The following is a 16,914-nucleotide window of genomic DNA, read 5'->3' as shown; positions in this document are numbered from 1 at the left end:
TGGAGTGACAGGATGTTAAAGTTGGTGGATCTGGGTATCCATGGAGGGGTTTGGTGTATGCTGGAGTTCTGTGTATGGGGTTTGTATTGTTTTTGCAACTGTTCCTGTAAGTTTGAATTTATTTCAAAAGAAAAAAAAAATATTATTCATAATACTTCTTATAGTAAATACATGTATAGAAATAATAACTTACAGGTAGGAAGACATGGGGATAACTAGAGAGAGAAGAAATTGCAGAGTTAAAACTCCATGTGCTAGCAACAAAAGAAAAAAATAGATTAATGGGTCCTCCTCAAAATAGAATACTTCTGTGTTTCCAAGGGCTTTGTCAAAAGGTGAAAAGGTAACCTACTCAACGAGAGAAAATATTTGGAAACTACATATCTGATAAGGATTTAATATCCAGAATATATAAAGAAATCCTAGAATTCAACAGTGAAATGATGTGATGGTTTTGAGGCTTCACGGACACCAGATGATCATGTTCTTAAAAGTAGTCCATTCCTGTGGGTGTAAACTTATTGTGGGTGGGTCCTTTTGATAAGGTTATTTCAGTTGAGGCATGCCCCAGGTGGATCTAAATCCTCTTACTGGAGTCCTTTATAAGAGGATGAAATCCAGAGAAAGAGAGAAAGACTGGAAGCTGAGAGAGAAGGACACAGAAACAGAGAGGAAGCCACTGAAGCAAGAAGCTGAAAGCATCGAAGCCCAGAACAAAAGGGAGAGACCAGCAGATGCTGCCACATGCCTTGCCATCTGAGAGAGGAGCCTGGATATGCCTTGATTTGGACATTTTCATGGCCTCAGAACTGTAAAGCTTGTAAACTGATAAATTCCCATTGTCCATTTCTGGTTTATTGCATTTCTTGAGCTTTAGCAAGCTAAAACAAAAGACAACCCAATTAAAAAATGGGCAAAAGACTTGAATAGGCTTTTTTCTGAAGACTAAATAGAATGGCTAAAAAAGCACATGATAAGATGTTCAACATCACTAGCTGTTAAGGGAATGCAAATCAAAACCACAATGAGATATCATTTCACACCGACTAGAATGGCCACTACTAAACAAACAGAAAACTATGAGTGTTGGAGAGGATGTGAACAAATAGGAACACTTATTCACTGCTGGTGGGAACATAAAATGGTATGGCCACTGTGGAAGACAGTTTGGCTGTTCCCTCAGGAAGCTAAGAATAAATTACCATATGATCCAGCAATCCCACTACTAGATACATACTCAGAAAAACTGAAAGCAGGAATGTGAACAGACATTTGCACACCTATATTCATAGAGACATTATTCACAGTTGACCAAAAGATGGAAACGATCCAAGTATCCATCAACAGATGAATGGATAACAAAAAATGAAGTACATACATATGATGGAATCTTTTTCAGCTGTAAGAAGAAATATTCTTTATAACATTATGTACATTCACCTGTTTTCATATTCTGTGGATACCCTGTAAAGAAATGCTGGAATGGAAAAAGATGTTAAATGTACTGTATTGTAAAGATAAAGGACAAAGCTATGGTTAAAAAGAAGAAGAAATGAAGTCCTGATGCATGCAACAACATGGATGAACCTTGAGGGCATCATTTTGAAGGAAATAAACCAGATACAAAAGGACAAATATTGTATGATCTCACTAAAATGAACTAAATGGAATTGATATCTAGAATATAGGTTACTAGAAGATAGAATCTGAGGGTAGAGAATGGGGAGCTGAAGCTTAATTTTGTGCAGAAATTTTAATAAGCTTGATTATAAATATTTGGAAATGGATAGAGGTGGTGGAAGCATTATTGTGTGTGCTTAACATAATTCTTTGTAATTAACAGCACTGAATCATGAACATGATTGTGGTTGAAAGGGGAAGTTTAGGTTTGTGTCTGTCACTAGAAGGAAAGCTAGAGGATGAAACATGGGGCTGTATAACATAATAAACCCTATTGTGGACAATGAAGATGGTTAATAGGACAAATATAGGAATGTTCTTTCATGAGCTAGAACAAATGTATGTCACAATTACAATGTGTTAATTAGAGGGTAGTACATGGGGAAAAATACACTTATGCATATTATAATATTCTTCCATCTGTTATAACAGAGGTACCACAACAATACCAAGTGTCAATAATAGGGTGGTTTAAGGGATATGGGGTTTTTCTTTTGGGAGCAGTGAAAATATTCTAAAATTGATTGTGGTGATGAAAGCAAAACTGATTATACTGCAAGCCATTGAGTGTACATGTGGGCTGGATTGTATGGTGTGTGAATAAAACTGCTTTAATTTAAAGAAGAAAAAAAAACCTTTTCTAGTGGTCAGAAATGGCTGGGGGAAAAAAAAACCACCAAGTGCTGTCTACCCCATTCTCTTCCTCCAAAAAAAAAAAAATAAACAAGAAGAAAGGAAAGAAAGAGGGAGAAGAGAATGGTAGAGTCAAGAGCTTGAGGTGAAAAAGAAAAATTTAAATCATGAAACATGAACTGGCACTCCAGACTTGCTTAATGCATTTGGGGTGTGTATGTGTACGTGCATGTTTTGAGTGTTAATTGGAAATGTATTAGTATTTTGTTTCTTCTTTTTTTTCCCCTCTCCAATCCTAGAAGATTCAAACTGGACAGAGTTTAGAAGGCTGTTTTCAAGTTATTAAGTTACTTAGCAGAAGACCTAGAAGTTGGTCCCACTGTGTAGAATTAGCAAGATTAAAGTTCGAAAAATATTTTAACCATAAGGTAAGTATGCATTGTGGGCCATTAAGAACACGCCTGAGCTTGGCTCATTTAGTTATTACCAAATTAGTTTCATTGACCTGAAATGTCTACCTTTTCTTTCAGGAAGTTTTTTAGATACAAATTAGTAAGTTGAGTAAGAACTAGTGCCGGGACAATTAATTTCTCTTTAAATGTTATTGATAAGAGAATGCATAAATAATCACTCCTTATTGGCTAGTCAGTTATGCATTTTACTGATCCTTGTCCTTCTTTGTGTAAAGTGGGTTTAAGTAGATTTTCCTCTAGAGAATAAGGAGGACATTTCTTCTATAGTGTTTGTTGGAGTGTAGAGGCTTGTTCAGAGTTCGGACGCGAGAGACTGAGCACATAGAGATACATAGTCAGGAATTCTGTTGGCATTTTGCTCCCCCACCCATATCTCATAATCCTGTTTGGTCTGTTTCCTCATCTGTAAAATGGGGCAAATAAATTGGTACCTACTTCATAGGATAGTGGTGAGGGTCAAATGAGTTAATACATATAAAGGATTTAGAACACAGCCTGACATATAAGTGTGTTCTTAAATGTTGGCTGTTATTCTTATCTACAATTACTTAAAACTTCTAGAATGTGTCCTGCACTTTTCTTCTTTAATCTGTCCTTTTCTTCAGCTCTTACCTATCAGAATATGAAGTAACTTTATCTTTTGTAAAAAAAACTTTCTGATTATACTTATCCCTAGTTTTTTACTTCCTTCATGGTTCCACTTCTTAGAAAAATGTTCTCCACTTGCTGCCCCCATTTCTTCACCTCCTGTTGTTCCTCCATCCAGTTAATACGACTTTTTTTTCCTCATTATTATTCAAATTATTCTTACCATGATTACCAATGTCCTCCTTGTTTCAGAATCCAGAGAACTCTTAGTCCTTATCTTTTTTAAGTTTTTTAAAAACTTTTCAAAGTTTTTTTTTACTATGAAAAAATTCAAGCATAGAAATGTAGAGAAAGTAGTATAATGAACCCCCATGTATTCATCATATACCTGTCACCCAGATTCAACAATTATCAACTCAAAGATGATCTGATTTCATCTGTACCCTGACCCATTTTCCTCCCTTCATGATCTGTAAGCTAATCATTTCAAAATACAGTGTACTCTTACCATTTTCATTTTATATTTTAAAGATTTGCTCTTTGAAAGATGCAAAAGAATATATAAAATATGCCACCATTTGTGTTAAAAGGGGGTGAAATAGTCTATATTCATATTTGCTTGTAGATAAAAAAAAGAAAACTTTAAAAACGTTAATAAAATATAATAAAGGTTACTCCAGGAAGGGGGATATTGGTGGGAGAATGGATGGAATACAGTGGTGTCTGGGAGAATTCACTGTGTATTTTTATTTTTGAACCATGTGCAAAAATGAATTCTTCTTTAAAAATTTATAGCTCTGGTAATATTTTTAACTCATTTTTTTCTTTAGGCTCTTCAACTTCTTCACTGTTTTCCTATTGACACACGATTAAAAGATGGCAGTAAGTATAACCAAGTATTGAGAAGAATTCTTAATGGGGTTAATTTATTCATGGCTACTGTCATTGAAAATGATATTTGTATCTTTTTATTAGGTTTGTTTTGGCAGTCACCAAAGAGGCTCCCCTCACCAATAAAATTTGAATTAAATGAACCTTTGTAAGTATTTATATCCAGCTTTATATATATCGTTCATTATAATTTCTTAACTGTGTATGGGTTTACATTGCCGAGTGAAATCCTAAGGCTGTTTAATGTTAAATGACTGCATTCCCATTAATGTAAGTATTATGAAGTCAGTCTGCCTGGCAAAGCCAGTCACACCCGTTTCCCCTCCTTCCCCATAAAGGAAAATAATTTCATTCTTTATAAAAATATCTACTCTAAAGTGAAACCAAACCCACCTCTTTGGCTTTATCCACTAAATGACAATATATTTTTGTATTTAATGAAGCCAATATATAAGAAACTTTAGTTATAAGAAAAAAAATTCATTATTAAATATCTCCCTCAGTAATCTCAAAGTAGATTTCAAAGGAGGACGTCTGTGAGTCACCAACTGTATTAGATTCACACTTATATGTATATATTTTAATTAAATACTTGCCATTACTAACTTTCCTTTCAACAGATAAGTCTTTACTCAGTTTTCTCATCTGGTACTTCTATTCACCTTAACCCTGAACTGCTTCTCATACAAAACATACCTTTTTTTGTTTTTAAACAAACTCAATTGCTTAGTTTGAACCTGTTACACAGTCTTTAAGACCAAATGTGTAGTATTTTCTTATGAATTAAAATGAATTCTTTGTCATTAGACCAATTTTTCTGCTTCTTGCCATTCCTTTCGTCAAAATTGTCATGATCATTACATGAATTGCTGGTATTTGTAAGGATAAAGATGATGTTTTCTCTTATTTTATAGCTTTCACGTATTTTGGTCTAGATCAGAATTTCATAGCCTAACTTTAAAAAGAATAATTCTGTAACAAGTAAAAATTGTGTGATTATTTTTCCTCAAACAATATTTTAACAGCTATACTTTCTCATCAATAAACATCTTTGAATTGTACATTCAGACTTTTGTTTTATTTAATTTCAATAGGCATTTCAGTTTCATTCAGAATGCAGCAAAACTATATGCTACAGTTTATTGCATTCCATTTACAGAAGAGGTAAGATATGCTTCAAGTCCTGGCAAGTGATACAAAACCAGGTTAGATTTTGATGATTTATTGGCTGATTCTTTCAAAATGTATTAATATGTTGGTAAGAATCATTCTTTGATCTAAACTTTTTATTTTGTATTGTTACCCATTCTTACACAGCAGAAGCTAAAAGCATGTTGCATTATTATTAAATAGAAAAAAGTAGAATTTTACTTTCTAAATTTAAGTAATGAAACAACAGTATTTGTATAAGCAGTCACACTTTATTGTTAACCTGTTTATCAGTTTTATGTTTATAACCTATCGGTTTTATGTTTCCTAATTATTCTGAAAAACCAAAGTGAACAATTTCATAACAACTTTAAAGTAGTCCTTAAAGAGTCTCTAACATTTGTTTGGCTTCTGAGATATTGACATAGATACTTTTCAAGAAATTTTTTAGTTCTACTCTATTTGGAGATTTCTTACACTTATCATCATACCAATTCTTATACATCATCTTCACTGACTAACATCCTAAAGGCCTGATACAGTTCTATTAGAAAAACATGTATGCAATAGTGATTTTTTTACTCACAAATGCATATTAGAGCTAAATAGATTGGTATATTTTTAGATAGGCTAAGTGGGGAAATGGGAGTGGCATTTTTTCTTTGATGTAGTGTAATAGAACCATATCCATAATTAGCATTAGATATTTTGGATCCAGATAAAATTGCCTTTTTGTAGAGTATAATCCTTTTTGGAGTTAATGCATAGTAAAATATGCCATAAATTTGATAAAAAATAGTGGCCAATCAGTCTGGTATTTTTTTTCTAAATTAGACACAATCCGAGTGGTGGTAGTTTACTTCAAAGCAGTATTTCTCAGTTTTCCCAATACTTCTTAATAATGAATGTGGTGCTGATAGCGTTAAATTCATCTAAGTTCATTTTGAACCTTTTAAATATTTTCCTGCTTCTCAAGGTGTGAATTCCACTTGTTTATTCATTGAGTCAATATTTATTGAGTTTAACATGGGCAGATAACTTTGTAAAGCATTGAAGCTAAAGAAATGAAAAAGATGGTCCTTGATCTAAAGACACGCATCTGATATTCCCAACCAGCCTTAAAACTGCCTCTTAAAAAATTTGCAGAAGAAACTAATATTTCAGATTTGTTGACTAATAAGGGCTTTTTCACCCTTCTCATAGTCTTTGTAGGCATTATTTCTATAGAAGTAAAGGTAAATGTCACAAATGGTTGTGGTCCAAATATTCAGATAATAAATTATTGAAATATATGAATATGATAAAGGATGTTTTTAGTTTTAGAGTTCCAGAATTAGATGAATATGTTTGTTGATAAAATTACTTTTTTAAAAAACAGGACTTAACAGCAGATGCCCTCCTGAATATTCTTTCCAAAGTAAGGATTCAGGAATTCAAACCTTCCAACAAGGTATGTTTAGAATTTCATTTATTCAGCAACTAGTTAATTCAACTACTACTTGTGTCAATGGTCGTAATGACACAAAACAAAGTTTTGTGGTAGCAGTGAACAAAACAAAGTTCTTGCCCTACAAGGGGGTAGAGATAGACAATAAACAAAAATGCCAAAAGTATATAATACTGTAATGTGGGAATAAGTGCTAAGAAGAAAAATAAAACAGGGAAATAGTGATGAGTGATGAAGCTGGTGTTGCTGTTTGTGGAATGGAAAGGGAAGGCCTCTTTGATGAGGTAACATTTAAGCAGAAACATGAAGGAAGTGAGGGAGTGAACTATGTTAATATCTCACGGTGAGCAAGGTATAGACAGTAGGAACAAAGCAGAGAAAGCCCTTGAAGGCCAGAAGTTTCCCTGGAGTGGAGTATGCAAGGGGGAGAGTGGCAGAGAAGAAATTAGAGATGTAGTTGGAGTAGTAAAAGTACTTTGGATTTTTCTGTGAAATGAGAGGATAGTGGAAGATTTTGAGCAGAGATGCAATGTGATCTGACTTTTATTAAAAATGATCATTCTGGCTGTTGTGTTAAGAATGACTATATGGGGCAATAGAATATCGCACAGCTGCAAGAAGGAATGAAGCTGTGAGAAACGCAACAGGTGAATGGATCTTGAGGACAGCATTTTGAGAGAAGTACACCATAATGTGTTACTCTGAGAATTGAATCTTAGAGCACAGCTTATCAGGGGAATGCTTATTGTAATGGTCCCTAGATTCTAAGCTCTTAGAGCAGTCACATCTATTCTGAGTTGTAATGGTCATCTCTAAATTCTGAGGTGCTGAGCTCTTTGTGTATAACCTGGTTGGTCTCTGGAACTTTGGGTATCTGTGTGACACCTGAAACTCAGCTAGAGTTTGACAGCTAAGAATGTCAATATTACCTCATACAGCAACTGTTAAAAAAAAAAAAAAATGCAAAATAATACAGGCCTCAATTAGAGATGAATGAAGCAGATCCGGTTAGGACTAAGGCAAATCAGACCAAAGGGTAAAGGATGATATTGACTGTGTTTTAAAGCTTCAACTTCTGTGTGAGACCAAGGGAAGAGATGTTTATTTGGTGCAGGATCTATATTTCCTGCAGCACACTAAATAATTTAACTTGTATGGTCAGTTTATTCGAACACCATAATTACATGGAACTTTGATAGAAAGTGAGATCTAGTAGGTTTGTACAGGTTATCCCAGTATATCCCAATATATCCCAAAGTAATTTGGGCAGAGAATGAGAATATATTTGCAGGGCCACCCTGGGGAATTGGAGAAGAATGCGGAAATGTTGGACTTCCCCAGCCAGGTTGTTACTAGTGTTTTCGCAGATGTTGAGGACTGACGGTTTGGTAGGATGAGCTCTGTCGATCTTGAGGCGTGCACTTGTGAAGCTTGTTGCTGCAAAGGAGAGGCTGAGCCTACTTAAGATTGTGCCCTAGAGTCTCCTCCAAAGAGCCTCTTTGTTGCTCAGACATGGCCCTCTCTCTCAGCCCAAGCGGCAGGTGAACTCACTGCCCTCCCCACTACGTGGGACATGACTCCCTGGCAGCATGGCTCATGATTCCCGGGGATGAGCCTCGACCCAGCAACATGGGATTGAGAAAATCTTCTTGACCAAAAGGGGAAGTGAAATGAAATAAAATCATTCAGTGGCTGAGAGATTTCAAATGGAGTCAAGAGGTCACTCTGGAGGGTATTCTTATGCACTATATAGATACCCCTTTTCAGTTTTTAGTGTATTGGAATAGGTGGAAGGAAATACCTGAAGCTGTCGAACTGCAATCCAGTAGCCTTGATTCTTGAAGACTATTGCATTAACTATATAGCTTACATGGTGTGACTGTGTGACTGAAAACCTCATAGCTCACACTCCTTTTGTCCAGTGTACGGCAGATGAGTAGAAAAATGGGGACAAAAACTAAATGAAGAATAGGGTGGCATGGTGGGATGGAATGCTATGTTTTGGGTGTTCTTTTTTACATTTATTTATTTATAGTAAGAAAAATGTTCAGAAGTTAATGCTAGTGATGAATGCACAACTATATGATGGTACTGTGAATAGCTGATTGTACATTGATTGTAGGGTATGTGAATATATCTCAAAACTATAAAAAAAAAAAAAGAATGAGGCACAAGAGAGAAAGTGGGAAAAGCTGTTAAGTTATTGTAATAGTACAGGCAAGAGGTAATAATGGTTTGGATAAAGGTAGGTAAGTAGCAAGGAAATGGTGATAAGGGGTAGGATTCTGTATATGTTTTCTGGTGGCCTTGAGAGGATTTGTAATGGATTGTAAGTGAAGTGTGAGAGGGGAAAAAAAATTGTTATTTTCTTATATGAAATAAGATTAGCAGCTAATAATGAGGGGGAGAAGATAACCAGAGTTTAAAGAGAGAAAAGAAGGTGTGAGGTGATTGTCTAGGGAAGTGAGAAAGTCAATTAGAAACTGTTGTATAATTGGTAGGCAGCATTGATGATCCACTAAATTAAATGTTAATACACTTAATGTTATCCACTAACTATGGCTCCAGTGAGCACATTTAGTTTCTTGGGTACATCTATAGAATAAATGGAGAATTGATGTTATTAGGATTGGGGTTTTGCCAGGCAAATGTTTGGAAGGAGAAAGAGATAGGGAGTGTTAATAAAGATGGAATTTGAAATTTAGTCAAAGTAAATAGGAAACTTTGAAAATATTTTTTTTTCTTATGTTCAGTATGTAACTTTCTTTTATGCACTCTAAAAATCATCCATAAAACAACCCTCTGTTTCCCTGCCCTTTAAGCTAAACTGTAATAGGTAGAGTGATAACTGCCTCCCTACAAAATTCAAGAAAAGAAGAGTGTTTGCTGTTTTCCATTTTGTGTTTTTATTTTAGAAAGGAGGAAGACTTGTAGGCAGTGATTTTGCACAAGTAAATGGATTTGCTGAATGAAATGTGCACAATTTTATATCACATAAAGAATAAAAGTTCAGTAGGGATAAATAGAATTCCTGTATAAAGAAGGTTCTCGGAGCCCTTTTCTCATGGGCAAAACTCCTAGGCAGAAGCCAAGGAAACATGCTTCAGTAGCTTTGCTGGCCTTTATTGCTTTTGCTTCAATAAAGTTGCTGGCTTGCATTGCTGCTCTTTGCTTTGTATGAAAGTTTGGGGGTAATAAATTATCCATAATGATTTAGCTACAGTTTTAACATGAATTATAATCTTTTTCAAAACTCCTTGAAGCAGCTCACAGTGAAGCTTTCAGGATCTAGCACTTCTAGTTAAATATACCACAGACAAAATTATCAACTACACAATCTGCCAAACAAGTTTCAGCTTCCTCAACTCCTTAATATTTTTTAAATTCTTATAAAAGTGTTTAATCTGTAAAAGCATGGGTTGGATGTATTTTTTAATGAGAAATAATACTTTAAGTTATGATAATGTAAGTTTCTTGGTATGAGAATATTAACTTCACTGACTTCATAAAATGGCTAATAAGTAATTTCTTAAGAAGAGATTACTATTGGTATGTGGTGCCCTACCTAGGCATGCTGAACTTTCTAAATAAAGGAAGACATATAATGTAGAAAAGAACTTCTTGTCATCTAGTCAATAAGTATTCAAAAGATGCCCATATAATATATATTATAGATCTCTTCATTTTCTTTCAGCCACAGTACTAGTGCTAGTGTACAGCACTAGTTAGAGACATGTAATTGGAGTTCAAAATAGACTTGTCAGAGCTAAATCATTGATTAATATTAACATTGTTTTAGTTTGGAATTTTAAAAGAGGTCTGTATGAACTCAGAAATAATAGACTTTTTATTAAATATTTTAACTTTCACTGTGAGCATGTTTGCTTTAGATTTATTGGGGTTCTATCAGTGGAACAAGATAGATAAAGTTCCCTGTTTCCATAGAGTTTACATGCCAGTATGAGGTGATAGATAATAAACAAGTAAACAAGTATATAAATAACAGTATTAGTTACTAAAGAAAGTATGAACTACATTGGACCATAATCATTAATAATCTGTTTCAAATAAGTGGAGGGAATATAATACAGGCCTCTTTCTCTTTATGTGATTTATTTGGTAAGACAGATAAATGGTAATCAAACTTAGATGCAGCATTTGATAACATTAACAAATATATTTAAAGGTTGTTCAAACAGATGAAACTGCAAGAAAACCAGACCATGTTCCTATTAACAGTGAAGATGAGAGGAATGCTATTTACCAACTAGAAAAGGCTATTTCTTCCAATGAAGCTACCAAAAGTAAGGGAAAGTCTTTTTAAAATGTTTTAAACTGAGTGGGATTTTTATATTCACTGAGCTCTATACCCAGAAGCTTGTAGGATTAAATAACAACAAAATATTAGTTGATTTCATGATCATCTGAAAGTCATTATTCATCTTTGTGACTAAATTCACCATTTTTCCCAATACTTCCTCTACCTTCAGAGAAGGAAATCTGATTCTCCAAATCTCATTAACTGCTTTGTTGTTTTGTTTTAGCCCTTGAAATTCTATTTTGTGATTCTTATTTAACTCACCGCTAGTATAAACAAAAATTGGAGCCCTTATGGAAACTAACCCATAGACACAGATAAATGACTTACTGTTAGTAAAAAGAACCCCAGGGATTTCTTCTTAGGTTCCTAGCCCCCATAATTACTGACTGGAAATCCAAATTGACCCATGCACATTCTTGCTAAATGGTTTTAAAAATATCAAAACATGGGGAAACAGAACTTTTTAACTCCTTAAGAACAAAGCTATTCACTCCTTTTCTTCCTAGTCCTGCTCACCATCTTATTTTACCTATTTATTTATTTTACATAAATCAGTGTTTCTCAGACTTTTGGGATTTTATGAAAAGACAAGTAAATTTTCAGGAAAAATGACCTAGAATAGCGAACTGTATATTTTGCAAATAAAAGGTAATTACTTCAATTTAATAATTTCCATTCTAAAAAAAAACTTATTACCTTTGTTTATTTTCTCATTTTATCCCAGATCACACTACAACCTGTCTGCAGAATGATTTTGAGAAACGCTGATCTAGAAAGATTTCCAAAAGATAGATATTTTAATGTGACCAATTGACCTTATGTCAGTCCATTCATTCTTAGTTATCAGAGAGAAAATGTTTCAGAGTAATGTTTATGGGGTAAATTTTTTAACACACAATGTTGACGTTTTTATTGTAAACCACTTTATAGCAGATGTGGTATGTGGCTTTTTTATTTTCCTATTTATCTTGACTGGAAAAGGAACAATATTTTTAATACCAAAATTTAGTGGTATTAAATCCTTTTTTTTTTCAGTAACCTCAATTGCCTGACTCTCCGCCCCCCCACCATCTTGTGTTTTTTAATCTTTTAAAAACAAACAAAAAGGAACCCTCATCATTTTTTACCTAGTAAACCTTTATTACTTGTTATTGTTATTATTAGGTGACCTTCAGATGGCAGTGCTTTCATTTGAAAAAGATAATGATCACAATGGGCACATAGATTTTATTACAGCTGCATCCAATCTTCGTGCTAAGATGTACAGCATTGAACCAGCTGACCGTTTCAAAACAAAGCGCATAGCTGGTAAAATTATACCTGCTATAGCAACATCCACTGCTGCAGTTTCTGGCTTGGTGAGTTTATTATCCTTCAAATGAAATGCTTTTTTTTCATTGCCTCTTCCTTGTCTTCCCTACCACACCATCCCCAACCATCACCAGTCACTCAGAGATTTATTTCTTAAAATCCAGTAGTCTATATTTTGAAGTTTCAGAACTATGTAAACATTTTAAATATAGAAAATAAGCTTAAGATAAATAGATTGTAATTTTTCTTACTGACTATAATAGTATCCTCCATAGAAAACAAGTGCTCTGGTTTTCTTAAATAAAATGAATTGTCCTAATCTTTGCCCTTTGATTACATTGCATTATAGTTCTTTGCCAACCTCACCCCCCAAAAATGCAGTTCCTGTCAGTGTTCAGGATTTTCTTACAATTTAATCTTTTTTTTTTTTGATGATTTAGTATCTTTAGTGCGGCCCCAGTTATACTTTAGTATATTGTATTACAGTGTTATTCTTAGTCTCTATATAGATTTGTCTGTCCCTATATTAAGTAACTATTGTATTGCTTAAGTTTTGGCATCTGCTTTCTAAGCAAAGAGATTACATGGTCAAAACAATATGTTTTTCTGTATAACTGTGTTCACCATGTACAGGAACAGGTTGTAAGTTTGAATGTATAAAAAATGCTAAAAGTGAAGAGACTTATAAATAAGAAATTACGTTAGTATAGTATGTAGGTGCTTGAGAAGAAATTAGGAAAATTAAAGAGATGAATTACAGTCACAAATAGTTCTACTCTACTTGTATTATCACTTTTTATCTAGGTTGCATTGGAAATGATCAAAGTAGCAGGTGGCTATCCATTTGAAGCTTACAAAAACTGTTTTCTAAACTTAGCCATTCCAATTATAGTGTTTACAGAGACATCTGAAGTAAGAAAAACTGAAATCAGGTATGCATTGAAGGTTTATTTCTCTTGTATAATAATGAAATATAGTATTTACCTTTTAAGAGGGAAAAATGCTAGTTTCACTTCTTTCATATGTGTGTGTGTGTGTGTGTGTGTGTATCTCCTAGATGTCACTGGAAGACCAGTTCAAATCCCATCTTCATGAAGCATTTCCTGACTAAACTAGCTAAAATTTCTCATGGTACATAATGTTACACTATATAACATTGTGTTTTCTTTATGGTTTCACGTATGTCCTCCTAACCTAGATGAATTAGGAGGCAATCTACTGTCTTGACTATGGGGATCATAAGATTTAGAATTTAGCTCCAGTACAGACAGCCTGTGTGACAATGCAAAACAATTCAGTTGAGCTTCCAAATTGGCAACAACCAAAATTTTGACAACACCTATCTTGATAAGACTGTGAGAAAACAAGCTTCCTCATACATTGCTGATGAAAATGCAAATTAGTATAATCCATGAGGAGTGAAATAGGCACTATATTTCAAACTTGAAGATAATTTGTATATACCTCAAATGATATACGTACAAGATACTCATTCTGGCATTATTTATGATAGCCAAAGATTGGAAGCAACACAAGTGTACAGCAATGGAGGACTGAATGTCCATACAGTGAAACCCATGCAGTTGTTCAAAAAGATAGAGCACACATGCAGTCTAAGTCATACTGATTTATAATGAGAAACACAGGAAGAATCAATAAGATACTGATAAAATGGTTACTTCTTTGGGGTAATGGGGAAATAAGATTCTGGAAAATTTAAGAAGTTGTATTTTCCTTTTTTCCCCATATTATTTTGAATTAAATCACAAATAGTAGGCTGCTTATTTTTTTGTTTATTAAAGGAAGGAAAATTAAAATATGTTTGTTCTGAATATTTTGCTGTAACAGAAATGGAATATCATTTACAATTTGGGACAGATGGACCATACATGGAAAAGAAGATTTTACTCTCTTGGATTTCATAAATGCAGTCAAAGTGAGAAAATTTATTCACCTGGTTCATTACCAGTTTTTGAGTCTGTTTTCTTTTAGTCTTAGTTTCTTAGTTTCTGATAATGTCAGTTCATAATGTCATCAGAGATTAGAAATATTATTTGGCAACAGTTTGTTTACTCTCTGTTGATGGGTCATAAATCACCGTTGTCATCCATCACCCTTCAATAAGTTGAAAATCATGAATAGTAGCAAACCCCATTATTTAACAAGTGTTTCTTATATGAACATACCCATCATACATTTTTTAATAAATAAGGCAAATAAACACTCTAGTAACAATAACTAAACAAAATTAATCATAGAAATAATTTTTAAAACTTTTAGTTCTCTCTCTTACACAGCCCCAGCAGCCTGCACTGCCCCAAGGTGTCTCCACCCACTCTCCCAGAGGAAAAAAATTGGTAGTAGCCAATGAGAGGCCAGGAAGGCACCTAACATCAGCAATCTAGGGGGAGGGGAGGTGTTGCCTGAAGACACTGACTGGGTCAGGGCTCTGCCGCGCCCCACCCCCTTCCTCCCCGCCCCCGCTGCCTTGCTCTCTGGCTATATATAGGGCTCACATAATAGTGAACTCTGTTATTTAACAAGTGGATCTTATATGTACATACCTATCACACATTTTCTTTATAAATAAAGCAAATAAACACTCTAGTAATAATAAGTAAACAAAATTAATCATAGAAATAATTTTTTTAAATTTTAATTCTCTGCCTTTATTTTTTCTGATTGCCAAACACATATACCTGGTTTTGCATATGTTGAGTTTGTATAAAACAAGTTCCTATTGTGTTTGGATGGAACTTTGATTGCTTCTCTTTTGGGTATTCACTTATAGGAAAAGTATGGAATTGAGCCAACAATGGTGGTACAGGGAGTCAAAATGCTTTATGTTCCTGTAATGCCTGGTCATGCAAAAAGATTGAAGTTAACGTAAGTATTGAACATTTTGTGTGAAAGATTTGCAAGAATTCCAACCTAAGTGGATACATACTGGAAAATTAAACATAGAGGTTTTCGAAGTTTGAATAAAAGCATAAGATTTACTGTTGTCTGATGGCATTAATAAAGATGGTAAATCTGCCAGGTGAAAGCCAACAGACTACCTCTCAAGAACGAGTCATAGTATTACAATACCCTTGTGAATATGTTATGATCCAGAGTCAGCTCTTCAGCTGATAGGCATAGAAACCTGATTTGGTCAGTACATAAGTAAAATTAGATACAGCTCCTGAGTTGAGTCATATAACAACTAGGCTTTTGACACTAAGGTAAAACAAGAATGCCAGATTGTTGGTGTCATTCATTTATTCAACAAATTTTTGTTAAAGAGCACCTGTTAACACATCAAGCACTCTTCTAAGCATTAGGGATACAGCAATGAGCAAAGCAATGTCCCTGCCCTCCTTGAGGAGCTCACATAACAGCTAAACAGACAAGTATGTCAGATGGTGATAAATGCTATGTAGAAAATAAAGCAGAATAAAGAGAAAAGGGAATGTGGGCAATGAGGGGGATATTAAGCTGTTATAAGATATTGAATGGGGCAGAGAAGGCCTACCTGGTAACCAGGTGGCATTAGAACAGAGACCTGAAGAAAGATGGAACAAAAATGTGAATATCTGGCAGAAGAGTTTTCCAGACTGAGGGATTAGCAGAGGCAGTGTCTCCAATTCAAAAGCACTCTTAAGATGCACCCAAAATAGTGAGGATGTTGAAGTATGGTTGGTGAGAGGGATAGTGGTATGAGGTAAGGAAAGTTGGTATAAGGGAAGGATGGGGGAATGGAACAGATTATTATGTTAGTCAGGTGATATGGTTTACCACTTTAAAAGAATCACTGTGGTTGCTAAATTAAGAATAAAAACGTAAAGATAAAAGCAGTGAAACCAGTTAAGAGACTCTTGTAGTAATAAAAAGAAAAGATAGTGGCTTGGACTGGAGTGATAGCTGTGAGGAAGAAAGTGGTCTGATTGGATGTGGGATATGAGAGAAAGGGAGTTGATAAAGATCTTTAACTAATGTCTCCACAATCAATGTGTTACAGGCATATACAAATTCTTGGGATAAAGCTTCCTCAACCTGAGTGTGCATTGTTTAGGCCTTGCCAGTATTTGCCACTATCACTTTTATTTTTTTGTGTGTTACATTCTATAGAATTAAAAGCCATTGTCCTTTAAAGGAATTTTATATCTCTGCTTTGATCTTTTCACTATATGCTGATTATAACATTTAGCTACCAGGAGGCAATCTTATCTTTGTCCTTTTCTTGTGTGTGAAGTTTGCCTCATAATCCCTGAATAATAACAATAGATAATCCCAGAATATATAGGCAAAAAGCATTTTAAAGAATTTTCTTCAAGTTACAATGAACATCTCTTTCCCTCTCTTCAACAGGGGGCCTCAGGGTACATCTGTCTTACCTACTCTACCTAAAGCTTTATTGGATTCCTCAAAAGACATTTTCC

At 34.4% G+C, this 16,914-nt stretch overlaps 1 protein-coding gene across 2 annotated transcripts in view; it reads left to right on the top strand.

Moving 5' to 3' along the window:
* Window positions 1-16,914, top strand: part of UBA6 (ubiquitin like modifier activating enzyme 6) — a 91,940-nt gene that overhangs the window by 69,672 nt on the left and 5,354 nt on the right. The window contains exons 23-32 of one of the 2 annotated variants that reach the window (XM_037829903.1): window positions 2,616-2,741; window positions 4,205-4,256; window positions 4,350-4,413; window positions 5,360-5,429; window positions 6,793-6,864; window positions 11,048-11,165; window positions 12,347-12,540; window positions 13,298-13,425; window positions 14,342-14,429; window positions 15,285-15,379. In XM_037829903.1, coding sequence (XP_037685831.1) covers window positions 2,616-2,741; window positions 4,205-4,256; window positions 4,350-4,413; window positions 5,360-5,429; window positions 6,793-6,864; window positions 11,048-11,165; window positions 12,347-12,540; window positions 13,298-13,425; window positions 14,342-14,429; window positions 15,285-15,379 — 1,007 coding nt within the window. Of the gene's footprint in view, window positions 1-2,612; window positions 2,742-4,204; window positions 4,257-4,349; window positions 4,414-5,359; window positions 5,430-6,792; window positions 6,865-11,047; window positions 11,166-12,346; window positions 12,541-13,297; window positions 13,426-14,341; window positions 14,430-15,284; window positions 15,380-16,914 lie in introns of both variants that reach the window. The other variant, XM_037829902.1, reaches the window with a different exon arrangement.

Source organism: Choloepus didactylus, chromosome 3, assembly GCF_015220235.1.
Source record: "Choloepus didactylus isolate mChoDid1 chromosome 3, mChoDid1.pri, whole genome shotgun sequence".
Classification (NCBI taxonomy): Eukaryota; Metazoa; Chordata; class Mammalia; order Pilosa; family Megalonychidae; genus Choloepus; species Choloepus didactylus.
This window is presented reverse-complemented; position numbering and strand designations above follow the sequence as displayed.